This window comes from Alosa pseudoharengus, unplaced genomic scaffold, assembly GCF_046254945.1.
Source record: "Alosa pseudoharengus isolate Yale_2024_CS ecotype anadromous, Long Island Sound unplaced genomic scaffold, YU_APseudo_1.1 YU_APseudo_1.1_scf_6, whole genome shotgun sequence".
Lineage (NCBI taxonomy): Eukaryota > Metazoa > Chordata > Actinopteri > Clupeiformes > Clupeidae > Alosa > Alosa pseudoharengus.
Window position 1 is genome coordinate 41,370,482 of NW_027468848.1, and position 22,095 is coordinate 41,392,576.

Consider the following 22,095-nt stretch of genomic DNA (forward strand, 5'->3'; position numbering starts at 1 on the left):
TTGGAATAGGTGAACAGTTAAATAGTTGGATAGTTTAAATGGTTAAATTATTTAATAGGGAATTATTGTAGTGGAGACTTTTATTTTGAAACAGTTGTGGGCAGAGGAAACAGTTGAACAGGATCTGCAGTCTAAAGAGAGCCAGATTGTATGCTTAAAGCCTGAGACAGACAGTTGCTGGAGGTGGCCGGAACCATATGGCTCTGGCCGGAACACTTGGCATAGGATTCCAAGTGCCCTATTGTGATGCCATAATCGGCAATGTTAAGTCTATGGGGAAATTTTCAGTAGTTTTTAATTAATAGTTCAAAAAGTATAAAAGTTACAAATATGAAAAATACATTCCACACCTGTCCTAAGTAAGACCTACTTAACGCAGTTTGAATGAAGTTTCTACATTAAACGGTTGAAGCCGCATTAGACGCAGAAAAAGCGTTAGAAGAAGAACTAGAGAATGTAATTCCAGGGAATTACGAGTGCATGAAAATGACGCTAGGACAGACAGCATAGCTTAATAAAAGTTGATAGTTTACAAGTAGACAGTATAAAAGTTGAATGTAGATAGTTTAAAAGTTGTTAATAGACATATAGTTTAATGGATGTTGATACACATAGTTTCATGAATGTTGAACAATGCTAATGATGCTAACTAGCTAGTGGAGACTTTTATTTTGAAACGGTTAAATTATTTGCTAGATAGATGAGGTTTAATATAGTTGGAATGACTGAACAGTTAAATAGGTGGTTAGCTTAAAAGGTTAAATTATTTACTAGGTAGATGCGGTTTAATGTAGTTGGAATAACTGAACTAGGTAGACGAGGTTTAATATAGTTGGAACGACTGAACAGTGAAATAGGTGGATGGTTTAAAAGGTTAAATTATTTGCTAGGTAGATAAGGTTTAATATAGTTGGAATGACTGAACTAGGTAGATGAGGTTTAATATAGTTGGAATGACTGAACAGTTAAAATAGGTGAATGGTTTAAAAGGTTAAATTATTTGCTAGGTAGATGATGTTTAATATAGTTGGAATGACTGAACTAGGTAGATGAGGTTTAATATAGTTGGAATGACTGAACAGTAAATTAGGTGGATATTTTAAAAGGTTAAACTATTTGCTATATAGATGAGGTTTAATATAGTTGGAATGACTGAACAGTTTCTCAGGCTTATAGCATAGAATGAGACTGTATGCTTAAAGCCTGAGAAACTGACAGTTGATCAAGGTGGCCTGGCCACCTGGCACAATATTCTAATTGCTATGATGTCATAAAGCCTGAGAAACTCAGTTGATCCAGGTGGCCTGGCCAGAGCCATATATGAGCCATCCAGGTGGCCTGAACACCTGGCATAGGATTCTAATTACAGTGCATGCAAATGCACTGTACTGTTATTCCAAGGCATTTTATTATTATTACAGTGCATGAAAATGCACTGTACTGTTCTTCCTAGGCTTCTTCTTATTACAGTGCATGAAAATGCACTGTACTGTTCTTCCTAGGCTTCTTATTACAGTGCATGAAAATGCACTGTACTGATCTTCCTAGGCTTCTTATTCTTCTTATTACAGTGCATGAAAATGCACTGTACTGTTCTTCCTAGGCTTCTTCTTCTTATTACAGTGCATGAAAATGCACTGTACTGTTATTCCAAGGCATTTTATTACAGTGCATGAAAATGCACTGTACTGTTATTCCAAGGCATTTTATTACAGTGCATGAAAATGCACTGTACTGTTCTTCCTAGGCTTCTTATTCTTCTTATTACAGTGCATGAAAATGCACTGTACTGTTCTTCCTAGGCTTCTTATTCTTATGCTTATTACAGTGCATGAAAATGCACTGTACTGTTCTTCCTAGGCTTCTTATTACAGTGCATGAAAATGCACTGTACTGTTCTTCCTAGGCTTCTTATTCTTCTTCTTCTAACGCAATTAATGCAGCTTCAACCGCTTAACGTAGAAACTTCATTCAAACTATGTTACGTAGGTCTTACTTAGGACATGGGTGCTTTGTATTTTTCAGCTTTGTAACTTTTATACTTTTTAAACTATTAATTAAAAACTGTTCAAAATTTCCCCATAGACTTAACATGGGCTGATGACATCACAATAGAGCCGTTAAGCAATTAGAATCCTATGGCAGGTGTTCGGGCCAGCTGCATCAACTGCCAGTCTCAGGCTTTAAGCATACAAACTGGCCCTATTAAGACTACACATCCTGTTCAACTGCTTCCTCTGCCAAAAACTGTTTCAAAATAAAAGTCCTCACTACAATATTTCACTGTTAAACAATTTAACCCTTTAAACTACTGAACTTTTATCTGTTCAGCCATTGTAACTGTTACTTGTCATCAACTATGACTCCTACCCACTGTAGCTAGTTAGCTAAGATAGCTAAGTAACTTGGTTAGCATAGTTAGCATGCTAGCATGTTAGCATGCTAGTTAGCATGCTAGTTAGCATTTTTAGCAAAACTGTTAAAAACGATTAGCTAAGTTAGCTAAGTCACATGGTTAGCATAGTTAGCATGCTAACATGTTAGCATGCTAGTTAGCATTTTTTTCAAAACTGCTAAAAATGATTAGCTAAGTTAGCTAAGTCATATGGTTAGCATAGTTAGCATGCTAGCATGTTAACATGCTAGTTAGCATTTTTTAGCAAAACTGCTAAAAATGATTAGCTAAGTTAGCTAAGTCACATGGTTAGCATGTTAGCATGCTAGCATGTTAGCATGCTAGTTAGCATTACTGTTAAAAATGATAAGCGAAGTTAGCTAAGTCACATGGTTAACATAATTAGCATGTTAACATGTTAATTAGCATAGTTATCATAACTAATAAAAATTATTAGCTAGGTTAGCTAAGTCATATGGTTAGCATAGTTAACATTTTAATATTGTTAGCATGCTAGTTAGCATAGTTACTTGGTTACCATTATTATCTTTAACATAGTTAGCATAACTACTAGCAAACATTGGAGCCATTCCAACTGTTAGTTATCGTCAACTATCTGCCTAAATAATTTAACCATTTCAATTATCAACCTATTTAACTGTTCAGTCATTCCAACTATAGTAAACCTTATCTACCAAGCAAATAATTTAACCATATGAACGCATCAAATTTTTGCATTTTCATGCACTGTATTTCCTTCAGGAAATGCTTTTCTAGTTATTATTACAGTGCATGAAAATGCACTGTACTGTTATTCCAAGGCATTTTATTACAGTGCATGAAAATGCACTGTACTGTTATTCCAAGGCTTTTTACAGTGCATGAAAATGCACTGTACTGTTATTCCAAGGCATTTTATTACAGTGCATGAAAATGCACTGTACTGTTATTCCAAGGCATTTTATTATTACAGTGCATGAAAATGCACTGTACTGTTATTCCAAGGCATTTTATTACAGTGCATGAAAATGCACTGTACTGTTATTCCAAGGCATTTTATTACAGTGCATGAAAATGCACTGTACTGTTATTCCAAGGCATTTTATTATTATTACAGTGCATGAAAATGCACTGTACTGTTATTCCAAGGCATTTTATTACAGTGCATGAAAATGCACTGTACTGTTATTCCAAGGCATTTTATTATTATTATTATTATTATTATTATTCTTCTAACGCACTTAATGCAGCTTCAACCGTTTAACGTAGAAACTTCATTCAAACTATGTTACGTAGGTCTTACTTAGGACATGTGAGTTTTGTATTTTTCAACTTTGTAACTTTTATACTTTTTAAACTATTAATTAAAAACGAATCAAAATTTCCCCATTGACTTAACATTATGATTATGACATCACAATACGGCCGTTAAGCAATTAGAATCCTACGGCAGGTGTTCGGGCCACCTGTTTCAACTGCCAGTCTCAGGCTTTAAGCATACAAACTGGCCCTATTAAGACTACACATCCTGTCCAACTGCTTCCTCTGCCAAAAACCGTTTCAAAATAAAAGTCCTCACTACAATATTTCACTGTTAAACAAATTAACCCTTTAAACTACTGAACTTTTTAACTGTTCAGCCATTGTAACTGTTAACGCAAAAATTTGATAAGTTCATATGGTTAAATTATTTGCTTGGTAGATAAGGTTTAATATAGTTGGAATGACTAACCAGTTAAATAGGTTGATAATTGAAATGGTTAAATTATTTAGGCAGATAGTTCACACAGTTGGAATGGCTCCAATGTTTTCTAGTAGTTATGCTAACTATGTTAACAAAGATAATAATGTTAACCAAGTTACTATGCTAACTAGCATGCTACCAATGTTAAAATGTTAACTATGCTAATCATATGACTAAGCTAACCTAGCTAATCATTTTTATTAGTTATGATAACTATGCTAATTAACATGCTAACATTCTAACTATGCTAACTATGTGACTTAGCTAACTTAGCTAATCATTTTTAGTAGTTTTGCTAATAATGCTAACTAGCATGATAACATGCTAGCATGCTAACTATGCTAACCATGTGACTTAGCTAACTTAGCTAATCATTTTTAGTAGTTTTGCTAAAAATGCTAACTAACATGTTAGCATGCTAACTATGCTAACCATGTGACTTAGCTAACTTAGCTAATCATTTTTAGCAGTTTTATAAAAAATGCTAACTAGCATGCTAACATGCTAGCATGCTAACTATGCTAACCATGTGACTTAGCTAACTTAGCTAATCATTTTTAGCAGTTTTATAAAAAATGCTAACTAGCATGCTAACATGCTAGCATGCTAACTATGCTAACCATGTGACTTAGCTAATCATTTTTAGCAGTTTTGTTAAAAATGCTAACTAGCATGCTAACTAACATGCTAACATGCTAACAATGCTAACCATGTTACTTAGCTAACTTAGCTAACTAGCTACAGTGGGTAGGAGTCATAGTTGATGACAAGTAACAGTTACAATGGCTGAACAGTTGAAAAGTTCAGTAGTTTAAAGGGTTAAATTGTTTAACAGTGAAATATTGTAGTGAGGACTTTTATTTTGAAACAGTTTTTGGCAGAGGAAGCAGTTGAACAGGATGTGTAGTCTTAATAGGGCCAATTTGTATGCTTAAAGCCTGAGACTGGCAGTTGATGCAGCTGGCCCAAACACCTGCCACAGAATTCTAATTGCTTAACGGCCGTATTGTGATGTCATAATCATAGTGTTAAGTCAATTGGGAAATTTTGAATAGTTTTTAATTAATAGTTTAAAAAGTATAAAAGTTACAAAGGTGAAAAATACAAAGCCCACATGTCATAAGTAAGACCTACGTAACATAGTTTGAATGAAGTTTCTACGTTAAACGGTTGAAGCTGCATTAAGTGCGTTAGAAGAATAATAATAACTAGAAAAGCATTTCCTGAAGGAAATACAGTGCATGAAAATGCAAAAATATGATGAGTTCATATGGTTAAATTATTTGCTTGGTAGATAAGGTTTATTATAGTTGGAATGACTGAACAGTTAAATAGGTTGATAATTGAAATGGTTAAATTATTTAGGCAGATAGTTGACGATAACTAACAGTTGGAATGGCTCCAATGTTTGCTAGCAGTTATGTTAACTATGTTAACAAAGATAATAATGTTAACCAAGTTACTATGCTAACTAGCATGGTAACAATATTAAAATGTTAACTATGCTAACCATATGACTTAGCTAACTTCGCTAATAATTTTTAACAGTTATGCTAACTATGCTAACTAGCATGCTAACATGTTAACTATGTTAACCATGTGACTTAGCTAACTTAGCTAAGCTAACTAGCATGCTAACATGTTAGCATGTTAACTATGCTAACCATGTGACTTAGCTAACTTAGCTAATCATTTTTAGCAGTTTTGCTAAAAATGCTAACTAGCATGCTAACATGCTAACTATGCTAACCAAGTTACTTAGCTAACTTAGCTAACTAGCTACAGTGGGTAGGAGTCATAGTTGATGACAAGTAACAGTTACAATGGCTGAACAGTTAAAAAGTTCAGTAGTTTAAAGGGTTAAATTGTTTAACAGTGAAATATTGTAGTGAGGACTTTTATTTTGAAACAGTTGTTGGCAGAGGAAGCAGTTGAACAGGATGTGTAGTCTTAATAGGGCCAGTTTGTATGCTTAAAGCCTGAGAATGGCAGTTGGGCCAGCTGGCCTGAACACCTGCCATAAGATTCTAATTGCTGTGATGTCATAAAGGGCAATGTTAAGTCAATGGGAAAATTTTGATAGTTTTTAATTAATAGTTTAAAAAGTATAAAAGTTACAAAGTTGAAAAATACAAAGCCCACATGTCCTAATTAAGACCTACGTGTCAATGTTTGAATGAAGTTTCTACGTTAAACGGTTGAAGCTGCATTAACTGCGTTAGAAGAAGAGGAATAATAAGAACTAGAAAAGCATTTCCTGAAGGAAATACAGTGCATGAAAATGCAAAAATATGATGAGTTCATATGGTTAAATTATTTGCTTGGTAGATAAGGTTTACTATAGTTGGAATGACTGAACAGTTAAATAGGTTGATAATTGAAATGGTTAAATTATTTAGACAGATAGTTGACGATAACTAACAGTTGGAATGGCTCCAATGTTTGCTAGTAGTTATGCTAACTATATTAAAGATAATAATGCTAAACAAGTAACTATGCTAACTAGCATGTTAACAATGTTAAAATATTAACTATGCTAACCATATGACTTAGCTAACCTAGCTAATAATTTTTATTCGTTTTGATAACTATGCTAATTAGCATGTTAACATGCTAATTATGTTAACTATGTGACTTAGCTAACTTCGCTAATCATTTATAGCAGTTTTATAAAAAATGCTAACTAGCATGCTAACATGTTAGCATGCTAACTATGCTAACCATGTGACTTAGCTAACTTAGCTAATCATTTTTAGCAGTTTTGCCAAAAATGCTAACTAGCATGCTAACATGCTAGCATGCTAACTATGTTAACCATGTGACTTAGCTAACTTAGCTAATCATTTTTAGCAGTTTTGTAAAAATGCTAACTAGCATGCTAATATGTTAGCATGCTAACTATGCTAACCATGTGACTTAGCTAACTTAGCTAATCATTTTTAGCAGTTTTGCTAAAAATGCTAATTAGCATGTTAACATGCTAACTATGTTAACCATGCTAACTAGCTACAGTGGGTAGGAGTCATAGTTGATGACAAATAACAGTTACAATGGCTGAACAGTTAAAAAGTTCAGTAGTTTAAAGGGTTAAATTGTTTAACAGTGAAATATTGTAGTGAGGACTTTTATTTTGAAACAGTTTTTGGCAGAGGAAGCAGTTGAACAGGATGTGTAGTCTTAATAGGGCCAGTTTGTATGCTTAAAGCCTGAGACTGGCAGTTGATGCAGGTGGCCTGGCCACCTGGCCTAGGATTCTAACTGCTTAACGGCAGTCTTAATAGAGCCACATTGTATGCTTAAAGCCTGAGACAGAGTATATAGTTTAAAAGTTAAATGTAGATAGTGTAATGGATGTTGATAGACAGAAAGTTGAATGGATGTTGATAGGCAGATTGTTTAATGGATGTTGATGGATAGTTTAATGGGTGGATGAGTGAATGGTTTGAAGAGGATGAATGGATAGAAAGTTGGAGGAAATGTGTCTTATATCCTTGTAGAATGGAGAGACAGAGAGAGTTGGTCTAGTTCAGTAGAAAGCAGTTGATACAGGTACAATCAGTTGAACTGATTCTTTGATGGGGCCTAGATGAGCAGCTGGAAGATGATACCAGGTGCAAATCAAGTTAATTAGTCCATTGTGATGTCATCAGCCCATGTTAAGTCTATGGGGAAATTTTGAGTAGTTTTTAATTAATAGTTTAAAAAGTATAAAAGTTACAAAGATGAAAAATACATAGCCCACATGTCCTAAGTAAGACCTACGCAACATAGTTTGAATGAAGTTTCTACGTTAAACGGTTGAAGCTGCATTAACTGTGTTAGAAGAAGAAAAATAATAAGAACTAGAAAAGCATTTCCTGAAGGAAATACGGTGCATGAAAATGCAAAAAATATGATGTAAAATATCATACAGAGTAAAAACAAACTATATTGGTTGCTAGGTAGATGAGGTTTAATATAGTTGGAATGACTGAACAGTTAAATAGGTGGATAGTTTATATAGTTAAATGATTTGCTTGGTAGATAAGGTTTAATATAGTTGGAATGATTGAACGGTTAAATAGATGGATAATTTAAATGGTTAAATTATTTAGGTAGATAATTGACGATAACTGACAGTTGGAATGGCTCTAATGTTTGCTAGCAGTTATGCTAACTATGTTATCAAAGATAATAATGTTAACCAAGTTACTTAACTTAGTTAACTTAGCTAATGTTTTCATATTTAGTAGTTATGCTAACTAGCATCCTAACATGCTAGCATGCTAACTATGCTAACCATGTTACTTAGCTAATCATTTTTAGCAGTTTTGCTAAAAATGCTAACTAGCATGTTAACATGCTAATTATGCTAACCATTTTACTTAGCTAACTTAGCTAATCATTTTTAACAGTTATGTTAACTATGCTAACTAGCATGCTAACATGGTAACTATGTTAACCATGTTACTTAGCTAACTTAGTTAATCATTTTTAGCAGTTTTGCTAAAAATGCTAACTAGCATGTTAACATGCTAGCATGCTAACTATGTTAACCATGTTACTTAGCTAACTTAGCTAATCATTTTTAGCAGTTTTGCTAAAAATGTAAACTAGCATGCTAACATGCTAGCATGCTAACTATGCTAACCATGCTAACTAGCTACAGTGGGTAGGAGTCATAGTTGATGACAAGTAACAGTTACAATGGCTAAACAGTTAAAAAGTTCAGTAGTTTAAAGGGTTAAATTGTTTAACAGTGAAATATTGTAGTGAGGACTTTTATTTTGAAACAGTTTTTGGCAGAGGAAGCAGTTGAACAGGATGTGTAGTCTTAATAGGGCCAGTTTGTATGCTTAAAGCCTGAGACTGGCAGTTGATGCAGGTGGCCCGAACACCTGCCATAGGATTCTAATTGCTTAACGGCCGTATTGTGATGTCATAATCATAATGTTAAGTCAATGGGGAAATTTTGATAGTTTTTAATTAATAGTTTAAAAAGTATAAAAGTTACAAAGATGAAAAATACATAGCACTCTTGTCCTAAGTAAGGCCTAAGCAACAAAGTTTGAATGAAGTTTCTACGTTAAACGGTTGAAGCTGCATTAAACGCGTTAGAAGAAGAAGAATAAGAAGAACTAGAAAAGCATTTCCTGAAGGAAATACAGTGCATGAAAATGCAAAAATATGATGAGTTCATATGGTTAAATTATTTGCTTGGTAGATAAGGTTTAATATAGTTGGAATGACTGAACAGTTAAATATGTTGATAATTGAAATGGTTAAATTATTTAGGCAGATAGTTGACGATAACTAACAGTTGGAATGGCTCCAATGTTTGCTAGCAGTTAACAAAGATAATAATGTTAACCAAGTTACTATGCTAACTAGCATGCTAACAATGTTAAAATGTTAACTATGTTAACCATATGACTTAGCTAACCTAGCTAATAATTTTTATTAGTTATGATAACTATGTTAATTAGCATGCTAACATGCTAATTATGTTAACCATGTGACTTAGCTAACTTCGCTAATTATTTTTAACAGTTATGCTAACTATGCTAAATAACATGTTAACATGCTAGCATGTTAACTATGCTAACCATGTGACTTAGCTAACTTAGCTAATCATTTTTAGCAGTTTTGCTAAAAATGTTAACTAGCATGTTAACATGCTAGTATGCTAACATGCTAGCATGCTAACCAGCTACAGTGGGTAGGAGTCATAGTTGATGACAAGTAACAGTTACAATGGCTGAACAGTTAAAAAGTTCAGTAGTTTAAAGGGTTAAATTGTTTAACAGTAAAATATTGTAGTGAGGACTTTTATTTTGAAACAGTTTTTGGCAGAAGAAGCAGTTTAACAGGATGTGTAGTCTTAATAGGGCCAGTTTGTATGCTTAAAGCCTGAGACTGGCAGTTGAGATCCAGGTGGCCTGAACACCTGCCATAGGATTCTAATTGCTTAATGGCCGTATTATGATGTCATAATCGGCAATGTTAAGTCTATGGGGATTTTTAAAAAGTTTTTCCTTTAATAGTTTGAAAAGTATAAAAGTTTCAAAGTTGAAAATATATAGCAACCCGATCTGTTTGAAGAGCTACGTTACAAAGTTTGAATGAAGTTTCTAAGTTAAACTGTTCAAGAGAAATTGCGTCTAGAAAAAGTGGTAAGCGGAATAATAATAATAAGAAGAAGAAGTTGCCTAGGAAGAACAGTACAGTGCATTTACATGCACTGTAATAAGAAGAAGAAGTTGCCTAGGAAGAACAGTACAGTGCATTTCACTGTAAAAAGATTTGGAAGAACAGTATAGTGCATTTTCATGCACTATAATAAGAAGAAATCGGATAACAGTAGATTGCATTTTCATGCACTCTAATTAAATAGTTTTACAAATGGTGCTTAAACAGAAACCTTTTGAATGTACCAAGGTGCTGGAAGAGACAGCACACGAACATGATTGGCTGGATCTGTGCTGTGCAGATCTGGCTATATGTGATGGATGTTTGCATTGTAACGTCCAGCTAGATTTGAACAGCGCTGCAAGAAGTTGAACGCACCCACTGATTTGAAGCGACAGAAGACAAGCTAAGGCTTCACAAACAGCCCTTGTTATAACCGGGGCTTTGAACCGATTTTTTCCCCCAATCGGTTCGTTCCGAACAGAAACAGAATTATAACGTTTCCGGTTATGAGTTCCACCAATAAATTGACGTTCCCGAACCGGTTAGAACAAAAAAATACTGTTCCCGGAACGGTTAATTTCGTTCCTGTCAGCTGTTTAATGCTATAGAATTATGTCACATCTTTCTCATCCAGCTTAAACCAAATGTAATAATATTACAACCATTATTAAATAATAATAATTATATTATTATTAATAATAATAATTAAATAGGCTTACAATTATTTCAAATGTGTAGTTTATTGTTAAAAGAGAAAATTTCCACACAAACGTAACGACATTATTAAGACACGTGGTTATGCCACAAATTCCAACTGTCAGGGGAAAGGCCATCCAGTAGGCCTACTCATACCGTAACAAGCCATCTGTGTATTAGGCAAACAGAGGTGTTGGCGCCATTTAGCCAAATGTTCGCTAGTCCATCATTAACGTGGAGTCGACAAATATAGCTATTGATATTGTGCTTGGAATGAGCGTTTTAATTAACGATGGATCGTAATTTACCTCTTATTTAAGATGTGGAGTGGAGACTTTGTAATCCACCGCTCTCTCTCCATTCAGTCAGCGAATGTCTGATGTGATGTCACACAGGAAGTGAACCTCAGCCGTCATCGTAAGTATAAGTATATATACTTTTTTTTGATCCCGTGAGGGAAATTTGGTCTCTGCATTTAACCCAATCGGTGAATTAGTGAAACACACTTAGCACACAGTGAACACAGTGAGGTGAAGCACACACTAATCCCGGCGCAGTGAGCTGCCTGCTTCAACGGCGGCGCTCGGGGAGCAGTGAGGGGTTAGGTGCCTTGCTCAAGGGCACTTCAGCCGCGGCCCACTGGTCGGGGCTCGAACCGGCAACCCTCCGGTTACAAGTCCAGAGTGCTAACCAGTGGGCCACGGCTGCCCACGTAACGTGCGCAGGAAAATAATTACTTTTTTTTTTTTAGTTAATTAGGCAACGAAAACTTTGAGGAACGAAATAAAACCGGTATTAACCGGTTAACATTATTTTTAAATAAGTGTTCCTGTTCCAGAACATAAAAAATAATAACGTTTCCGGTTTCGTTTCTGTTCCCTGTAAAATACAAAAAGTTCCCGGTTTTCGTTTTCGTTCCTTGAACCGGTTCAAAGCCCTGGTTATAACCTCTTTGTACACTTTCAAAGTTTAGAATACTTCAATTTTGTCTGTAGGGACCCTCTCCACACTACAACTGAAGTGTAAGGCTATTTTGATTTTTGACAGTGCTTTAAAAATAGCATTTTTTTACGTGGCTCCATGCCCACTGCTACAAGCAACAGTCTAGCTCAAAATTCCTCTAATTAATGTCATTTTGCTCCCAAACAAAAGTTTGAACTTGTTATCTTCTATAAATAGACACTAGGTTGTGTTTACAGCAAACCATCCCTTTAAGTCTTCGACCCTCTAAGTCTCTGTAGCTTGCATCATTTTAGTTTGCCTGCTTCAACTGTAAAACACTTTGAGTTTGAACCACCATTTAACCATAACATTATTGTTATTATTAGTATATTGCTTAATTTTGGTTTACCAACTTTAAAAAAAAACTGTTTACTGTTAAGATTAACTATTGTAAGATTTATATTCTGTAAGACGCTTTGGACAAAAGCTAAATACAATAACCATAATCATAACAAACATATGAAAGGTAGAAAAGACACGGTTTCTACCAGTTACTAACCATTCCTCGATTTCTAGCCTGTGGATTACGCTGATCAGCCACCATGGCTGTGCAGAGACTGACATTGCCTTTACAAATCCCTCCGACAACACGAGACAGAAGGAAGATGCTGAAACTGTGAGAAAACACCCATAGGAGATAGGAGGTCATCACACCCACCTAAGAATATAATAAAACATATTTAAATGTAGTAGGCATATAATATTAATACTAATCTTTTTACATAGTAGATTAATCATTACATTACACATACCATACAGTACACAGTAGGTTACATAAGGGAAAAAACAGTATATTGGAGGGAAAACACATGGGGAAAAAACAGTGGCTTGTAGGAAATACCGTCCAATGAGATAAATGAACACAAAGAAAATAGACATCATAAACTGCAGAGAACGCATTCATTTCTACTTTCTGTAAAATAATTTGAAGTAGGACAATAATGAGAAAAAGGAAAATGAAGATCATGAAATTCAGTTTTTTTAATGTGTGGGGGACTTTTCTCGATGATTGAGACGGATGACGACACATTGTGCAAACGGAAGATCATGTGGAAGTGATTATAGGATGACTTGCTGACATTACAGGTAAAAAGATTCTTAGAAATTACATAAACGTGACTCATATGTAGGACTCATATTAGGCACACATGTCTTTCTATTTTGTAGGATTATGCATAGATAAATGTGATCTATGTAAGTCTGTACAGTATTTAAATTCATGAGAAGCAAATGGTATGGTAGTCAGTCTATCCAGGATTTTGTACTGGTGTGATTACAACCATTAACGCAATATCAACCAATCCCCGCAAATTCTGGACAATTTGCAGTTTTGTCAACCACTGAAACTTTTCTGCAAATCTGACTCATCACTGTAGCTTCCAAACAGTACCTCACAAAATATTCAGCCAGATGGTTACAGACATCCTTCTGCAGACATCCACAAACACATATGTCTTACCAACAAACATAATAGCAAAGACATGTATTGTTTTTCTGCTGACCTGTCTTCAGCTATTTAAGTTATTCAACGTTTGAAATGTTTAGAAATCTGGCCAATTTTAACACAGAGCTCAGTTTATCATGTTCACAGAATACTGTCGGTCAGAAAAAATCAGTGCTGTCTGACGCGAGTTAGCGCGGTTACAAGTGCTTACAAGCTGCATTATGGGGGCATGTTCTAAACCAGTGTTTCCCAAAGGGTGGGTCGCAGGAGATTTTATTTGGGTCGTCAGCACAATTTATGTTGTGTAATAGGCCTAACTTATACCTTAGCCAAGAAAGCTATCAGTTTTATATTAGGATAATAGTTTGTTTACCACAGTCACGTCCCTCTGTGCAATTTAGCATTTAGAATAGCTCTGAAACTGGGGGGCGAACGTGTCGCAGAGGGGACAGCGTGGACATCTCATTTCCAAATGAAACATTTCTGTGGGGCGCCTCTCGCAGTTGCAAAATGCAAGGGACATGAATCAGCCTATTTGCACGAACATTAACGGACACCAGCTCTTCAACTTGACCGATTAAAATCTAGTCAACTAAAGCAGACAGCCGTATACCGGACATGGCTATTCAATTTGCGTCATAGGCTGTAGATAGTTTCAGTTGTAGGTGTACTCTTTAAAGTTAATAGCAGCCTCCTCATATTCCTTATTATTTCGGATTTAAAACACTCAACAGTGCATTATATTAGCCTACTATTTAAATGGACATTTTAAACACTTTCCTCTCGTTTTCCACCTCGCAAACTCTCCTAGGCTACAATTAAGGTGCATATTATCTTTTGACTATTGCGCAAAAGCCTCTTGTTCTGATATTTATTCATTTCAACATAGCTTGTCACAACATCAATACACAGTCTTGTTATACGGCCTACAAACAAACGTTTAACTCCAGAGGAAAATGCAAATTCAACTTTCTAAATAAAGAAACACTGTTCTAAACTGTACTTTTGTGCCTTCTAACTGACTCAAAATGGCATGACAAGTGCTCTGCAACATGAACAGGGTCCTTACATTGCCATTGCAGAAGCATAAAAAAAAACTTGAAATCCCAGAGGGACTGCTGTACTGTGTACTCATAATATTACACAACTGAAACATAACCAACAAAAGCCTTGAATCAGCAGATTTATTGCTATTTTGTTGAATAAAATATATCATATGTTTGTAACAGTTAATTTTTAGACAGGCAGACAGGGAACCATTCTCAAGGAACAAACTAACTGTCGTGAGCAGTATCAATGGTCTTCTGCCATAGCAATCAGATGCAGCTCCCATCACAGGAGAAGAAAGGAATTGAAGAAAAGAAAAAAGGGATCCAATTAATCCTACAAGGCAGAAAATACAAACAATTTTAAATCATTAGTGTTTTCAGCAACATTATAGTGCTGTATACACCCTCCGGCCCACCCTTTGTATTAGGTTTGATTTACTACAACTCCAGTGTATAGGGACATTGAATTGTTTGAAACCGTCAGACATTTTGCTATGACAAAAATTCTATAAAAGGTTGCTGTTTAGGGCAGGTAAGTAAATTATGCTAATGGAAGGCCATCAAGCATGCTTTCAGAGGAATGCTGTACTTACCTCCGAAAAGAACACTATTATATTTTAAGTCAAGAGGAATTCCAACAGCAACTCTAAACCAGTCCACCACATTCTGCAGAGAATTGTAGACAGCATCCTGTTAAAAAATGTATAATGTTACAAATTGAAAAGGTACAACAATATAATACAGTTATTCTCACAAGTAACACGTAAGTAAGTAAGTAAAATGTATTTCTAAAGCACATTTATACACAGTCTACGCAGCCTGAGTGCTGTACAGAGTGCAATCAAAACAGAAATAAAATAAAATACATATACACATACATCTACACATTCAACAAGGAACAGCAGGACACAGAAAACAAGCATAGCATGTTAGAGGGCAGAGAAGGCCAGAGATAGGTGGGTTTTTAGCCTGGATTTGGGGGCAGTTCTTATATCAGATGGCAGCTGATTCCACAAGCAATTAAATATAGGCCTATTGTTTTTAATAAATTAAATATAGGCCTATTTTTTTATGAACATTAGTGACATGCACTATAAAGAGCTTCCATTTCCTACGCCATAGGCTACTGGGCCATTCATCCAAGAGAAGTAAGCAATTTACAATGGCAAAGTAAAATATAAATATATCACGACTTTAGGGGGAGCTCTAGTCACCAAAAATACCTGAAACTGACTGACTCTATAATGTTGGTTTGGCTTTTCATTGATTCACTCATCTGCCAAAATGTCAATTGAAATATTTTTAAAATATGTTCATATCAAAAATGGATGCATGCAATTCATTTAGATTAATTAATCACAGAGTATGTAATTAATTTGATTCATTGCTTTTAATCGCGTGACAGCCCTAATTTAAATATGTAATGAAAGATACGAATGAAAGATAAATGAATATATTGTTACCAAGCTTTTAATGTATACTGGGTTGTTAATGTTGTTTCAAAGCTAGTTTGCTAGATTCAGACAGGATCTTGTGATATTGCTTTGAAGTACTAGGCAAGGAATCACACAAGCTGTTGAACGCGGTCTACTACAACATGCATCCCTCTGCTTTAAGTTTAACTTTCGGTGTCCTGAGATGTTTATATTAGCTCTGGTCTGGTGCTATCAAGATGTTAAAGATGGCCCTTGACGTGCACTGAATAATGCTTCTGTGGCTTGTAGCGTGGGAATACCAGAGGGCAGGTTTTTAAAAAACAGTTGGGGATATGAGTAGCACTGGCACGGAGCATGGAAAGATATATCCAGATGTTTACTCAAATTCACAAACAAAAAAATCCTGACACAAATAGGATGCATTTACACAAACAGATATATTCAGAAAATACTCTGATTTGACATTAACAACATGTGCTTTCAGCGCAGCTAATTTAGACTGCTGTCGGCAGGCTTACCACCATAATGAGTTTCATTCAATGAAAAATATTAGGGTACATATTAGATAATAATAGGACACTTACGTCTTTTTTACTGTAGTGGTCTAAGATGGAGGGAAGAAGAGGAAGAATGAGGGTAAACCCAAGAAGGTCCAGTAGAAGTGATACAAAAACTATAGTGATAACCCTAGAAGAGGATCCTTCCTGTGCGGTCTGTTCAGTAGTCATTTCCTCTTTATTATTTGGTGATCCCTTGGACAAATCAGTAGCTGCAGGGGATTTGGGGTCCATCTTCCCTATTGGGTGGGGGTGGAGGTGTCAAAATAATGAGTTAAAACAGCTGATCAATTAAAAGGTGCTTTTACATTAGCTGTAGGCTACTATTGGTACAAATTAAACTGAATTAATAGGCTATGTTAAAAGAAGCAATCTGCTACAGGCTACTATAGCAGCCCATAGCCAACCAAACAATTATATATAATTGAAGAACTTCAGAAGTAAGACGTATGCTGTCTTTTGTGGCTAGCCTACTGTAAGGAAAAACCGGTCGAGTTAGCCTATTTAATACCATTAATATTCAACACTTATTAAAACATTTGAGGGCTTGTGCATTTTAGCACTGGTTAAAAGAAACAGGGAACTATTATAGTCTAGGCTACATAGCCTACGACAATTTCTGTAGAAGCAATTCCGCCAAATTCAAACTAGAAGTATGAATATATGCCAGCGTATTTCTTTACAGAAAATAAATGTCACACATGCGCCACAATGGTGCATTACAATGAGGAAAATGACTAGACTAAAATGGTGCAAGTTTACTTCCTCGACCATGTCATGCTGTCTCCAAATGCAAATAAATCAGCATGGATGTGTAAAAGTTGTTTCCTTGTTTTCTTCTACTGGCGTTTGATTCTGGCAGGCGTTTTTTTGAAAGATGGGTATCGGCAGGCTATGTTTGATATTACATGTAATAGTTCAATACATACCCGTATTGTTTTTACCTGTATAGGTTGTTGGTCCTAATGCATCTACAGATTGCGGGGGAAGTGAGAAATTTCATAAATTCACTTGGGTGCGATACCAGGAAACAGTGTCTTATTTCGTCCCGTCAACGTGACGTAGCTCCTTAGCTGATGAGTGTGGAGCAGATCCGGTAGTGATGGCCTGGTATGACGAAGCTGAAGTTGGCCGCACATTCAGAATGCGGTGTAGTTAAGTTTCGATTCCACCTTAAATATTGCAATTTTCTACCGACAGGGGGCAGCGCTGACTGCAAATACGCGATGACACTGGCATTTGCCTAGTAGCAGACGAACATGTAGGCTACTCCTCACAGACGAATAAAAGCCTTTTTTCTGGTGACTCCATTGTCGACCAATCTTTAAGTAAATGATACAACATGCTTTCTGTCAAATAAATCGGTTCATATTGCACTTGTTTTGGGGGGGCTTTTCTGTTCTTTCTTTACATGAGCTATATTTCATATTTTACAATTTATGCACTAGATTTGATACCCATTGCTCACACATGATTTGCCGTGAGATATTACACAACATCCCGATACTACCGTCTCACAGCGTTCATATGACACCCAGCATGCCAAATTTCGTCGTGGAAAATGCCCATTTTTTTACATTTAAATTACTATATTTCATATTCCACAGTATATGCACTAGATATCATACCTATGGTCCATACATCATTTGCCGTGAAATATTACACCACATCCCGAAACTACAGTCTCTGTGCTTTCATTTGACACCATGCATGGCCAATTTCGTCGTGGAAAATGGGCATATTTCATAGATTTAATTTACATGAGCTATATTTCATATTCCACAATTTATGCACTAGATTTGATACCTATAGCCCATACATCATTTGCCGTGAAATATTACACCACATCTCGATACTGCAGTCTCTGAGCTTTCATATGACACCCTGCATGCCAAATTTCGTTGTGGAAAATGGCCATATTTTATAGATTTACTTTACATGAGCTATATTTCATATATTACCATTTGTGCACTTGATTTGATGCCTATTGCCCACACATCATTTGCCGTGAAATATTACACCACATCCCGAAACTACAGTCTCTGAGCTTTCATTTGACACAATGCATGGCCAATTTCGTCGTGGAAATTCACCCTTTTATTACAATTGAAATTACATGAGCTGTTTTTCATATTCCACAATGTATGCACTGGACTTGATACCTATTGCCCACACAACATTTGCCGTAACATATTACACCACATCCCGATACTACCGTCTCACAGCGTTCATATGCCACCCTGCATGCCAAACTTCGTCGTGGAAAATGGCCATTTTTCTTACATTTTAATTACATGAACTATATTTCATATTCCACAGTATATGCACTAGATTTGATACCTATGGCCCATACATCATTTGCCGTGAAATATTACACCACATCCCGAAACTAAAGTCTCTGAGCTTTCATATGACACCTTGCATGCCAAATTCCATCGTGGAAAATGACCCTTTTTCATAGATTTAATTTACATGAGCTATATTTCATATTTGACAAATTATGCACTAGATTTGATGCCTATTGCCCACACATCATTTGCCGTGAAATATTACACCCTATCCCGAAACTACAGTCTCTGAGCTTTCATATGACACCTTGCATGCCAAATTCCATCGTGGAAAATGGCCATTTTCCTTACATTTAAGTTAAATGAGCTATATTTCATATTTTACAATTTATGCACTAGATTTGATACCTATTGCCCACACATCATTTGCCGTGAAATATTACACCACATCCCGAAACTACAGTCTCTGAGCTTTCATTTGACACCATGCATGGCCAATTTCGTCGTGGAAATTCACCCTTTTATTACAATTGAAATTGCATGAGCTGTTTTTCATATTCCACAAATGTATGCACTAGATATGATGCCTATTGCCCAAACATCATTTGCCGTAAAATATTACACCACATCCCGATACTACCATCTCACAGCGTTCCTATGACACCCTGCATGCCAAATTTCGTCGTGGAAAATGGCCATTTTCCTTACATTTAAGTTACATGAGCTATATTTCATATTTGACAAATGATGCACTAGATTTGATGCCTATTGCCCACACATCATTTGCCGTGAAACATTACACCCTATCCCGATACTAATGTCTCACAGCGTTCCTATGACACCCTGCATGCCAAATTCCATCGTGGAAAATGGCCCTTTTTCATAGATTTAATTTACATGAGCTATATTTCATATTCCACAATTTATGCACTAGATTTGATACCTATGGCCCAAACATAATTTGCCGTGAAATATTACACCACATCCCGATACTGCAGTCTCTGAGCTTTTATATGACACCATGCATGGCCAATTTCGTTGTGGAAAATGGACATATTTCATAGATTTAATTTACATGAGCTATATTTCATATTTTACCATACTTAATACCTATTGCCCACACATCATTTGCCCTGAAATATTACACCTCATCCCGATACAGTCTTTGAGCTTTCATATGACACCCTGCATGCCAAATTCTATCATGGAAAATGGCCATTTTTCATACATGTAATTTATATGAGCTATATTTCATATTTTACAATTTATTCACTAGATTTGATACCTATTGCCCATACATCAATTACACCATATCCCGATACTACAGTCTCTCAGCTTTCATTTGCCACCATGCATGGCCAATTTTGTCATGGAAAATCCCCATTTCATTACAATTGAAATTCTATGAGCTATATTTCATGTTTTACGATTTATGCAGATTTGATCCCTATTTGGCGTGACATACAGCACATCCAGATACAACAGACTTTGCACTACTTAAAAAATCTCACAAATTCTATGTGTGCTCATGTATAGCATAAATGAGAATTGCTCTCTTATTTCACACTTCTACTGTCAGTCATAACTGTTGAAATCTGACAATGATCACGAGGAGCGTGTAATTACATCCATTGTGCAGTTATTCTTTTTTTCTGAAATATAGCTCATGTAACTTAAATGTAAGGAAAATGGCCATTTTCCACGATGGAATTTGGCATGCAGGGTGTCATATGAAAGCTCAGAGACTGTAGTTTCGGGATGTGGTGTAATATTTTACGGCAAATGATGTTTGGGTAATAGGCATCAAATCAAGTGCACAAATGGTAAAATATGAAATAAGTAAATCTATAAAATATGGCCATTTTCCACGACGAAAGTTGGCATGCAGGGTGTCATATGAAAGCTCAGAGACTGTAGTTTCGGGATGTGGTGTAATATTTTACGGCAAATGATGTTTGGGCAATAGGCATCAAATCAAGTGCACAAATGGTAAAATATGAAATAAGTAAATCTATAAAATATGGCCATTTTCCACGACGAAAGTTGGCATGCAGGGTGTCATATGAAAGCTCAGAGACTGTAGTTTCGGGATGTGGTGTAATATTTTACGGCAAATGATGTTTGGGTAATAGGCATCAAATCAAGTGCACAAATGGTAAAATATGAAATAAGTAAATCTATAAAATATGGCCATTTTCCACAACGAAAGTTGGCATGCAGGGTGTCATATGAAAGCTCAGAGACTGTAGTATCGGGATGTGGTGTAATATTTCACGGCAAATGATGTGTGGGCAATAGGTATCAAATCTAGTGCATAAACTGTGGAATATGAAATATAGCTCATGTAAATTAAATCTATGAAATATGCCCATTTTCCACGACGAAATTGGCCATGCATGGTGTCAAATGAAAGCTCAGAGACTGTAGTATCGGGATGTGGTGTAATATCTCACGGCAAATGATGTGTGAGCAATAGGTATCAAATCTAGTGCATAAATTGTGGAATATGAAATATATCTCATGTAAATTAAATCTATGAAATAGGCCCATTTTCCACTACGAAATTGGCCATGCATGGTGTCAAATGAAAGCTCAGAGACTGTAGTATCGGGATATGGTGTAATTTTTCACGGCAAATGATGTGTGGGCAATGGGTATCAAATCTAGTGCATAAATTGTAAAATATGAAATATAGCTCATGTAACTTAAATGTAAGGAAAATGGCCATTTTCCACGATGGAATTTGGCATGCAAGGTGTCATATGAAAGCTCAGAGACTGTAGTCTCGGGATGTGGTGTAATATTTCACGGCAAATGATGTATGGACCATAGGTATCAAATCTAGTGCATATACTGTGGAATATGAAATATAGTTCATGTAATTTAAATGTAACAAAAATGGCAATTTTCCACGACGAAGTTTGGCATGCTGGGTGTCATATGAACGCTGTGAGACGGTAGTATCGGGATGTGGTGTAATATTTCACGGCAAATGTTGTGTGGGCAATAGGTATCAAGTCTAGTGCATACATTGTGGAATATGAAAAACAGCTCATGGAATTTCAATTGTAATAAAAGGGTGAATTTTCACGACGAAATTGGCCATACATGGTGTCAAATGAAAGCTCAGAGACTGTTGTATCGGGATGTGGTGTAATATCTCACGGCAAATCATGTGTGAGCAATGGGTATCAAATCTAGTGCATAAATTGTAAAATATGAAATATAGCTCATGTAAAGAAGAAACAGAAAAGCCCCCCCAAAACAAGTGCAATATGAACCGATTTATTTGACAGAAAGCATGTATCATTTA

The 22,095-nt window shown here is 35.8% G+C and overlaps 1 protein-coding gene across 3 annotated transcripts in view; it reads right to left on the reverse strand.

Annotated features, from left to right (window-relative positions):
* slc75a1 (solute carrier family 75 member 1) overlaps positions 1-17,568 on the reverse strand; it is a 72,181-nt gene extending 54,613 nt beyond the window's left edge. Inside the window, exons 1-5 of one of the 3 annotated variants that reach the window (XM_076269738.1) lie at positions 17,424-17,543; positions 16,522-16,733; positions 15,095-15,191; positions 14,732-14,835; positions 12,508-12,666 (exon numbers count right to left, since the gene is read on the reverse strand). In XM_076269738.1, the coding sequence (XP_076125853.1) occupies positions 12,508-12,666; positions 14,732-14,835; positions 15,095-15,191; positions 16,522-16,728 (567 nt within the window). In that variant the 5' untranslated portion in view covers positions 16,729-16,733; positions 17,424-17,543. Of the gene's footprint in view, positions 1-12,507; positions 12,667-14,731; positions 14,836-15,094; positions 15,192-16,521; positions 16,734-17,423 lie in introns of all 3 variants that reach the window. The other 2 variants (XM_076269737.1, XM_076269736.1) reach the window with 2 other exon arrangements.
* Positions 17,569-22,095: the final 4,527 nt, after the last annotated feature.